General features: G+C 47.1%; 1 protein-coding gene across 1 annotated transcript in view; it reads left to right on the top strand.

Annotated features, from left to right (window-relative positions):
• The first annotated feature begins 686 nt into the window (after positions 1–686).
• Positions 687–11,207, top strand: part of LOC138834381 (ras GTPase-activating-like protein IQGAP2) — a 257,374-nt gene continuing 246,853 nt past the window's right edge. The window contains exon 1 of the mRNA XM_070033008.1: positions 687–909. Within this exon, the coding sequence (XP_069889109.1) occupies positions 864–909 (46 nt within the window). The 5' untranslated portion in view covers positions 687–863. The remainder of the gene's footprint in view (positions 910–11,207) is intronic.

The raw sequence follows: 11,207 nt of genomic DNA, 5'->3' as shown, positions 1-11,207 counted from the left end.
GTGCGGGGCGGGGCGGGGCGCGCGGGCCGGGCACCGGGCTCGGAGGGCTGGTGCGGGCAGGGCCGCCCCTCCGGCCAGCGCGCGCACACACCCGCAGCTTCTTGTCACGTAAAGGGAACCCCGTGCTTTGCAGACAAAAAGTCGCAGAAACAACTTTCGACTTACAAAAGAAAGAAAAGAGAACGCGAACGAGTCCACGTGCAAGCGCCCCGAGGAAAAGGAGACGCGCGCTGCGGTCCCTCACTCGGGGCAATCGGGGCTGCCCTGGTCTCCCGTCTCCTGCGGGCTTTCTAGCTGTTCCCCACGTCGGTTCACTCCCAGCCTCTGAAAGGCTCCGGCAGTGAAACTTCGTGCAGGGTGGCCTCTATCTGCAGGCCGGGCGCAGGGCTGCAGTGGCCGGGGTCCCGGGCGCAAGTGCGGCTCGGCCCTCTCCTCCCAGCCCGCCGGGGGCCGAGAAGGGGCCGGGCGGGGGCGGGCCCACGCGGGCCTGCGCTGCGCCCCGCGCTCGGTAGGGGTCGCTGTGCGGCGGCGCGCGCTCGCACGGCGGTGAATAACGGGGCCGGGCGGGAGGAGAAAGGAAACCTGCTGGGCGAGGCGGCGGCGGGCGGCGGGCCGGCGGGTTGCAGGCGGCGGGCGGGAGAGGGAGGAGAGTTCACTTGGGCTCGGGTGTCAGCGCACAGCTGCAGCAGCGGGCGCCGGCGAGTGAGCACCGCGGGAGCCCGTCGCCCGTTCTGGGATAGGCCGGGCGAAGGCACCCGGGAGGCGGGATCCGAGCGCGCCGGCGGGGCGCGGGGCCCGCGAGCCTGGCCAGCGAAGGGAGCCGCGGGGCGCGCGCCCCCGGAGGGGCTTCAGAACCGCGCAGGATGCCCCACGAAGAGCTGCCGTCGCTGCAGAGACCTCGCTATGGCTGTAAGTACGCCGAGCGCGCGGGGTTCCCGCCAAGCTTGGGGAGCCCTCCCCACCGAGGATCGCCCGGGGTGTGTGGGGCAGGGCGGGGGGGCGGGGGGAGAGGAGAAGCCGGCCGTGCGCCTCGAGGGGGAACTGGAGGGTAGAGGCTGGCAAAGTTGGGAGCTGGAGTTGCAAAGAGCGGCGAGGAGCGTCTTCCCGCGTTTCCCTCCAAATTCCGAATCTCCCGCTGCAAGCCCTGACCCCCCCACTCCGCGAACCTCCACGGGCGCCGGGGCTGGGCTCTGGGCCCGGCCAGGTGGGGGTTTTAGGGGTATCAGGTGAGGAGCCCCGAGAGCCCCGGGCCGCTGCCAGCTGGGGCCAGGTGGTGGCGTAAGGGACTTGATTTCTTCTGAAGCCAGAAGGGGCTGGAAGTTTGTTTGCCGTGGCTACAGGTGGGCACCCCAAGTAGTGTGCCCGCGCGCTCTGCTCGTGGCGGCGGCGGCTTTCCTGGAAAGGAGGCGACTCTTCTTATCCCGCTCCTTCTATTCGGGCTCACCTGAGCCTCTGGAGCCAGTTCTAGTCGCACGGATGTGAATCCTTTCCTGCCAAATCCCCAAGAGACATTTCGCACCAGTCCTCCTGCACCCCCCCCCCCATCCAGTGTGCGCCTGGGGATTGCTGCGCGGAACTGGGAGCCCGATTGCCCCGCCATGGGCTGCCCTCAGAAAGAGGTGGCCTTGGGCGATCGTGAGTGGATGGAGCCAGATTAGCACTAACCACGTGGCTTCGTGTGCAGAGTTCAGAGTCCTAAACATGTGCCAGGAAGTATTTCCTTTAAAACAAACAGAAAGTTGGCTGTCTTTCTCCAGGGCTGGCCCTGTTAGTGAACCCATGGCCACAGGTTAATGTTTTGCTTGAATTGGCCTTGGTGGCAAAGGAACCAGATTTAGATTAAGGTTGGTGGGTGGTACCTGCCAGCAAGGTGTGTTGTGTGTAAGTGTTTGTAGGTTGTGGGTAGGGTCACGGACATAATTTTCAAAAGAAGTTCCCCCACCCCACCCCCTGCCATTTTCCCCCAGTCTTGGAGTGGAGTGTCAAAGGTTAGTTTTCCTATATGACCTTTGGTGGTGTCAGGCTGTGAGAAAGGCCTCTGAGATGAGGCCTTAATTAGTTTGCAGTTAGGTTAAACCAGGCAGCAGAGCTGGGGGAGGCTCATCTGGGGGCTGTAGTGTCAACCTTAGGTCTCTGGAAGTGCTTGAATGTGATAAGCTCTCTGAAGGTCAGGTAGCCTCACTACAGCTTGGAATGTATGCGCATGCGCACGGTCCCGAGTTATCACTCATCAGTCAGGCAGACTGCAGCCTGGCCCTAAGGTGGTGAGTGAACGCTGGGTTCCCATCCACCTCAGCGCAGGCGTCCGAGGGGGCGCCTGGATTCTCACTGAATTAACCCCGTGGCTTCGGTGTGCCTCAGAAGTAATCAGGGAGGCTTGGAGCTGGCAAGCCCCAGGCTCATAGTCCTTGGGGCCCCCTACCTTGGAAGTCTTCCTGCAACTTCCCTCACCAATCTGCTATCTGGAAGCCATTGTTGCAGTCACTTTACCTTCCCTGGACTCCTCAAGTGCTGCCATTCAGTGGCTTCTGAACCGAGTCAAAAACAGACTTGTGTGCTGAGGTTTCTGTGGCCTTAGCATCACCATGAACTACAGAGTCCATTACACAGCCAGTCTGTCACTGGTTGATGAATGGATGTTTTACAGTGTATTTTAAATGCAAAGTAGCAGAATATACTATTGTTAAGAGACACTCCCTGATATCGAGTATTCATACCAAAGGAGATGGTTTGATGTGTCAGTACAATTTCTGGTGGTTGTTTTCTGTCAACAGTCAGCTGGAGACTGTTCTCAGAAAGACCAGGGAAGGATCACAGTGATCTGTCCTTTCCCTGTTGCATGAGTTACAGGGTTGTGGGGTTTGGTTTTTTTTGTTTTGTTTTGTTTTGTTTTTGGTTTGCTTGTTTTTTGAATTAATTTGGCAAGGAGGTAGGTAGAGGTTGAAGAAAACCTCTAACTGAACTACACAGGCTTGCTTTCTCCCCAACACTTAAATATAAGGTACCAATAAATGATTGTCATTTTATTTTCAATGCTGCCCCTGTGTGTGTGTTTGTGTGCGCGCACATGCATGTGCTAGTACTGGGGCTTGAACCCAGGGCCTTGAAGTCTTGCTTAGTTATTTTCCACTCCAGGCTGGCGCTCTACCACTTGAGCGGTGCCTCCCTTCTGGCTTTTTTTCTGGATAGTTGGAGATAAGGGTCCCTTGGATATATTTGTATAGGCTGTTTTTGAACTGGGATCCTCAGGTCTCATTTCTTTAAACTATACTTTTATTATCTTTACTTAAGCTTACAGTTCAACAACATGTCAGCTCATGAATACAATGCATCTTGATCCATGTCCCCTCTTGAGTAGCTATGTGCCACTGGTATTCAGCCAATGCTGAACATTTTTTAAAATTTTATTTTCTTGTAACGATGCTGTAAAGGGAGGTTACAGTTACATCAGTAAGGTAATGAGAATGTTGAACATTTTTAGTGTAAGTTTTTGAGGCTTTAACAACTTTTTGATGGCTTCAGTGAAATTGTTTAACTTGGGTCAGGTGTGGGCTTTTGTCCTGCCATCTGCTCTACTTCCCTGAACAGTCTACATTAAGTAATTCCAAATTCCTACACAAAGTAATTAACTGGCTCAGGGCTGTTGTGGTCTTCCCCTTCCCACCAGGCTGAGAGTCTGTAAAATACATCAGAAGTTGCCCTTGAGGGAGTTTTCAATGTGTTCTTCAGCAGGCTGCAAGCCTTCTCAGCTTTCTGACAGATGCAGGATTGCTTCAGAAATCTGATTTGTACACAGGAGCATTGAATTAAAATTGCATAGACTACTTTCCATTTAAATCCTGCAATTTTCCTAGGGACTTTGACATTAAGTGGCGTGATACTGATGCTTACAGAACCAAGCTGAAATATCAACTCAGTAACACAATGTCAGGAAAGAATGGATGCAGACTCAGGCAGGGGCACATGCAGAACTGATTCTGTACTCAAACCCAACTCTAAAAAACACAGATGCTCAGCTGTGATTTGCAAATACCTTTGGTGGTGTTGTAATGAACCATGTTGTGTTTGCCACATTAGTTCTGAAAACATGTTGCTGCTGTGACCTGTCAAAAGTTCTCTTTCCAATTATTTCTTGAAAGTTCAAAAGAGCAGGGTGAGCAAAAGGGGCTTTGTGGCTGGAAAGATGACTTCAGTCACCACTGATAATCTAATCAACATTTCAAAGTTGCTGTGGGTCACTGATTGTGGGTCACTGTCACTGTAACCTATGTAAACCTGTGGGTTTCTGCTCTGGAAAGTGGAGATTCTTGTTTGTGTATGTGTGTGTGTGTGAGTGTGTGTTTTACACATTGTAAAAAGAATAGTGATCGGTTTCCCTGTTTTGTTTTTTGTTTTTGTTTTTGTCGGTGATGGGGTCTAAACTCTGGGCCTAGGCGCTGTCCCTCAGCTCTTCAGCTCAAGGCTAGTGCTCTACCACTTAATCCACAGTGCCACTTTTTCTGCTTATGTGGTGCTGGGGAATTGAACCCAGGGCCGCATGTATGCAAGGCAAGTACTCTACCACTGAGTCACCTTCCCAGCTCCTCCCTGTTGGTTTTTAAACTGCAGTGTAAGTCTAGAGCACATGTATGTGTGTTTTTGTGTGTGTTGGTGGAAGGGTATTTTTTTTTTTTGGCAGTACTAGGGCAATGGGGTTTGAACTCAGGGGCCTCACACTTGCTAGATAGGTACTCTGCTTCCAGGACTGTGCCCCCAGGTATTTTTGCTTTTATAATTTGTTTTTCAGATAGAGGCATATTCTTTTTCTTGGGACTAGCCTCAGACCTGAATCCTCCTATCTAGCTTCCAGAGTAACTGGGATTACAGGTATGTATCACCATACCCAGGTGCTGCTATCAGCTTTTGAATAATACTCTTGTTTGAACGAGAGTTCTTAATCTCCTGGTTACTGGATAAGTATTGAGGTAGTCAAGACAACTGAACTTTATTCTGTGACAATTACCAATCTGAGATGGAGAACTGTGAGTTCTTACTAGCTGAGTCCAGCTGTGTACAATGGGTTAGCTAAGCACATATGTATGCTTGGCGTTAATGTTCTATCAGCACTTCTGTTTCCTCTGAGGAAATGTAGGCAGTGCTGCTGTGGGCTGTTGTCTTGGGTAGACAAGAGTCAAGCTATTCCTTCGTGGGCCTCATGTCTTGGTTGAGCTTTTCCAGAAGGGGCTTTAAGGTCAACAGTTAAAGTGTTACTTTAGTATGCTTTTAACTTTAATTACATGTGTTAGTCAAAATGACTTGTTTGGGAGAGTTTAAGCTTGTAATTCCAAGTTCATTTTAAAATTTAATGTTATTTAAGGTGTTAGCTAACCTCTTTTTCTCTAGGGAACTATTGATTTCCTGTGGCTTCTTACCCTTCCACTCCATATGTTTGGTGTATGGTAGTGTGTGTAGGGGTGTGTGTGTGTGTGTGTGTATGTATGATATTTAGGATGGAACCCAGGATCTTGGGGAAGCCAGGCAATGCTCTTTCTGTCTGAGTTACACCTCCTATCCTTGTCTTGCTTTTTTTGGTCTTGGGGCTTGAACTCAGAGTCTGAGAACTGTCCCTGAGCTATATTGCTCAAGGCTAGTGCTCTACCACTTTGAGCCACAGCTCCACTTCTGGTTTTCTGGGGATTAATTGGAAATAAGTGTCTCATGGACTTTCCTGCCAGGACTGGCTTTGAACCACAATCCTCAAATCTCGGCCTCCTGAGTAGCTAGGACTACAGGCATGAGCCATCTGCAAAGGCAGTCTCTTGACTTCTTTGCTTTTCGAAAGTACTGTTTAGTTAACGGCTTGCATACAAATAGATCTAATATTTGTCCAGGATTCATGGTAACCAACAGAGTATCCAAAGCTACTAATGCTCTGAACAAGCAGTTAGCATGGGAGAATGGAACTAAGGTTGAGTGCCTTTCATGTGTTGTATTATTACAATCAATTGCTCATTATTACTTTGGGGAAGACCAGAGAAACTGAAATCATGACATTGTGTCCAGGCCACACAGCTAGTTGCTTATGGGAACTTGAAGTGCTATATAGTCAGACCTAGAAAGAAGCCTTTCCTCATCCCCTCTCTGTTGCCAACTTGTTTGGCCTGAGGCATGGGGGCTCCTTGTCTTCTACTTTCAACTATTTGTCCTGATTTATAGAAACCTGTAGCCATTTGAATGGCGTTCTCTGGGTAAAACAGATACATGGTATTTTATTTTTATTTTTGGTATGTAGATGCTGGTACTGGGGCTTAACTTAGGGCCTGGGCCATTGCTGTCCCTTAGCTTTTTCTGCTGGTGCTATACCACTTGAGCCACAGCTCTCCTTCTGGATCTTTACCTGCTCTGGCTTTGATATATGATCCTTAGATCTCAGCCCCTCCTGAGTAGCTTGGATGTGAGCTAGGTGCTTATGCCTACAGGATGCGTGGTATTTTTTTAAGAGTCCATATTCTTGCTTTATATTTTTCCCCTAGAAAACAGACAGGAACACAAGCACATTCAGATTTGTTAGAGGCTTTCATGAATACATGAAGACAGCCCAGTTCACAGAGGTGCTTGAAGTGAAAAAAAGACTTTTTTCCATGGGATTATTTATAAAATGCACCTAATTACCTACATTGGGCATGCCTTAAAGTCTGCATGTGATAAGAAATGGGCAGCAACTTGAAGTTGGGCCGCTGACTAGTAAGCTGGGTACTTTCTGATACTATTGCTTGATTGTATCTTGTTTTTATTCATTAATTATTTTAATTATTATTTTAAAAATGTCTCACTATGCAGCCTGGGCTGTCCTTAAACTTGATATCCTCCTGACTCAGATTCTCTAGTCCTGTATTACAGGCAATGGACTACCCCACCTGGTGTTGATTGTTCTTCTTTTATCTTTCCCTCTTGAGAAGCTGATGAGGCAGTGGCAAAGCTTTGGAGCTGACAGATGTGGGGTTCAATCCCAACTACCTCTGACTGCCTGAGTTCTTGGGGCATGTATGGAGTCAGACTCCTGGAAGTGACCAATATGGCTCTTGGCTCATCATTCTGAGCAAATTGCATATACTAAAGTGAATTGATCAGCTAATATGCACGAGATGTTGTAGATGAGGGGATTATGACTAAGGTACTTACAGTTTGCAAGAGAGTCTAGAGATAAACAATAATGCTTATATTCCAAGTGCACTGTCAGGGTCAGTGGAGGTGACAGTGTGAGCGGGAGGAGTGTGGATTTAGGAATGGAAAGGCCTCCTGAAGGTACTGAATTTGGACATGACCTTGAAATAGAGAGTGAATTTGTTGTGTGGGTAGTTTGCTTGGGTTCAGGTTTAGATCTGTGGATACATGCAGTGGGTGGATAGGGGGTAATTACAAGAAGACAGATCATGGAATCCTTTATAGGCAACACAGGTCAAATTGAGCCATCTTGTGAATTGCTTTAGCCAGTCCCTCATTGAAATATCTGTTTGTTTTTTGAAATGCTTAGAAAAGTTTTTTGTCATTATTCATGGATGAGTAGCCCAGTACAGTGGGAAAGAGGAAAAGCTAGGGGTGGGGGTGTGTGTGGGAGGCTTGATATCTTCTCTCCTGGTTAGGCTTGGGAATCTCTCTCTCTCTCTCTCTCTCTCTCTCTCTCTCTCTCTCTCTCTCTCTCTCTGTCTCTCTGTCATCGTGGGGCTTGAACTCAGGGCCTAGGTGCTGTCCCTGAGCTCTTCAGCTCAAGGCTAGTGCTCTACCACTTTGAGCCACAGTACCAATTCCAGTTTTCTGATGGTTAATTAGAGATAAGAGTCTCATGAGCTGGGTGCTGGTGGCTCACGCCTGTAATCCTAGCTACTCAGGAGGCTGAGATCTGAGAAACATGGTTCAAAGCCAGCTCCGGTAAGGAAAGTCCATGAGACTCTTATCTCCAATAAACCACCAGAAAACCAGAAGTGGTGCTGTGGTCAATGGTAGAGGGCTTGCTTTGAGCTGAAGAGCTGAGGGACAGCTCCCAGGCCTAGAGTTCAAGCCCCATGACCAACCAAAAAAATAAATAAATAAAGAGTCTCATGGATTTTCCTACCTTACTGGCTTTGAACTGTGATCCCCAGATCTCAGCCTCCCGAGTAGCTAGGATTATAGGTGTGAGCCACCGGCGCCCAGCCGGGAATGTCTTTTGGATGAGCAGCACTGTCTGATTGTTTCAGTAAGGACAGGGGATTTCTCTGAGAACAGGTGAGAAAAACAGATATAGTTAAAGCAGGGCAAAGATCTAGACTACTAAATTCTCTGAGGGTAATATTTCTCCTCTTTTATCCCCCCTCCCTCCCTTACTTGTGACAATTTTCACCTCTCCTCACTTTCACAGGAGATGTAATGACTTCCAGTGACAACATCGTAGTTTTATTAAAGAATGATGAAGACCATGTTTCCAGTTTCTTAGCTGTTGTTTGAAGAACTTTTTCAATAGTTAAGACTCCTTTTTGGCCAGAAGCCCACTGATTTTACAAAACCTAATTTGACTCTTCTCTAACTTTAACATCATATATCACTTCTTGGCTTTTAGCTAAGATCAAATACAATTTGACAGTCGTGTATTACATATGGCCCTTCCTGTCAAGGTGTTAACAGTAGCAGACAGCTGTTTCTCCATCATTGCTGTGGGTTTCAGAGAGCAGTCACTGGAGCAGCAATAGCAGAATGTTGCCTGAGAACTTGTAAAGACAGATGCCTGGCCCCACCCAGACCTGTAGGAACCCTGGGGCTGCCCCCGCCTCTAACCCCCTTCAATTTAACAAGCCTTCCAGGTGATGTTGATGCATGGGGCATTGGAAGGGTAAAAAGACATTTCTAATATACTATTACTCTTCTCCACCATGTTGGCAGGTTTTTGTCAAGTAAGTGAAAACATATGGGCCTGTTACAGAATGTTTTATGCATAGCATTCCTTGTTGGGTTTGCTTTGAGCATGCTCAAGGACCACATATAAACCCAGGCACTGATTTTTTTTAAGGGTTTGTGTTTATATTTTATAATCTGTCTTGATGTGGCTTTAATAAGATTACTTGTCCCTCCTCTTGAGACAAATATGATTTTGAAGGAAAAATTTTGCTAGGGTTTCCAATGTTAGGACCATCGGCCAAGGCTGGGGCTTCTTGTGTAAAAAGGAGGTCCCATGCCTGGCAATTCTAGGTTTCTACCCCTTGGGTGTGGGGATGGGGATGGATGGTAAGAATTGGAAGATGTCTTCTTTTTTTCTCCACATCGATATACAGGTTTCTTTTTTCATTCATTCACATTTTTGCTAACTGTTGAATATGTTAGCAGGAACATTATTTAATAGGCATAAGTATTCACAGCTCATTTCCTCTTTGCAAGGTGATTACAGATCTGTATTTTTATAAAGGGTGTTGGTAGTTTTGTTTGTTTGTTTATATTTGAGACCCCAAAGGAGAAAACTGAACTGTGCTCTTTTTTTCTTCTACTGTAGAATCTCTGAAGGAAAATATTTTTACATAGCATAAAACATCGGCCAGGCATGGTGCTGTACGCCTGTGGTCCCAGCTACTAGGGTGGCTGGGGCAGGGTGATCACTTGAGCCCAGGAATTTGAGATCAGCCTGGGCAGAAAAGCAAGAATCTGTTCATCAGTCAATCAGTGGATACTTAGCATGTGTATGGACCCTGTGCTCAGTCTCAGAACACATCCACATACACATACAAACTTGGTAGACTCGTTACTTCCTAGTAAGTTTTGTCTCAGTTCTTGTATTTTTTGGCAGCATGAATTCAATCTATAGTAATGCTAATACATTCCCTAATGCAAGTGGACTTGATTAGCATGTGATTGAAACATGTTTTCCTCATATTTAACTATCTAGCTAATAGGCTGGTGCCCTGGTACCCCTGTTCAAGAAATATTTTCTATTGCTACCATTTTTGCTTAATATATCATTACTGCTTGTCTAAATGAGAAACTTATTTCCATTACCTGGCATATGAATCTCAAGAGCTTTCAAGTGCCAGGTGCACATTTTTTGTAGAGTTTAGGTTTGCCTTCCTTGTGCAGCTGGTAAGTTATTTTATTATTATTATTATTTTTTTTGGGTCCGGTCGTGAGGCCTGAACTCTGGGCTTGGGCGCTGTCCCTCAGCTCTTCAGCTCAAGGCTAGCGCTCTACCACTTGAGCCATACCACCACTTCCGGCTTTTTTCTTTTTGCTTACGTGGTGCTGAAGAATCGAACCCAGGGCCTCGAGCATGCAAGGCAAGCGCTCTACCACTGAGCCACCTTCCTAGCCCAAGTTATTTTAATTCTATGTGCCTTACTTTCCTCATCTGAAAAATGTGGATGAGAGAGTGTATGTTCAAAGGGTTATGGGTAATACATAGGCTCAGCCTGTGAATGGTGGGTAGCAATGGTTATCTCCCCTTTTCTATTGCTGTCTTCTATTTGTCCTCTCATTGTTCTTCCTTTCCCATTTGAGCAGAAGTGAATTTAACCACTAAAAATTCCTGTTATGTTTATGGAAATATAGTTTAACCTACCAATTTAGAAGGAGATCAGATTTATCCTTGTGTATGTATGCTTGAAAAAAATAAAACAAAAACAAAGGCCAGCAGGGTGCTAGTGGTTTACATTTGTAATCCTAGCTACTCATGAAGCTAAGATCCAGAGAGTTGTGGTTTGAAGCCAGTGTGTACAGAAATGAGACTCCATCTTCAATTAACCAGCAAAATGCTGGGCTGGAGGTGTTATTCAAGTGGCTGTATGCCAGCCAAGCAAGAAAGTAGAGCAAGTGAGAAGCCCTGAGTTCCAGCCCCATTCCATACAACAAAACAAAATCCCGTATTTTCTGTACTGGTTCCAAGTAAAGTTGGTGGGGTTTTGGGGTTCTGGGTTGCATGTTATATCACCTCACAGTGATCTTGGAGCTGTCACTTGCATGCATACCTGAGTGTGAGCTAGGAGGGACCACTCTGGATTTACCAGGATTCTCTTATTTAGGCTTCCAGGATTAAGTTGCCACGGTATGCAGGATTTCTTATGTCATCTACATGAGACAGGGCTGCTTAAAATATGTCTGAGGCTTTCTCAGATTGTAGAGTTCACCACCAACCTTGTCAGCCAACCCTGTGGTGAGCTCTGTGATAGGTAGCGTACAAGGGAAAGTAAGGAGATGGAGGAGGAACACTGGTT

The sequence above is a fragment of the Dipodomys merriami genome, unplaced genomic scaffold, assembly GCF_024711535.1.
Source record: "Dipodomys merriami isolate MVZ:Mamm:240054 unplaced genomic scaffold, mDipMer1.0.p SCAF_213, whole genome shotgun sequence".
NCBI classification, from domain to species: Eukaryota; Metazoa; Chordata; class Mammalia; order Rodentia; family Heteromyidae; genus Dipodomys; species Dipodomys merriami.
Note: the sequence above shows the minus strand (reverse complement) of the source record. Positions and strands in the feature narration are given on the sequence as shown.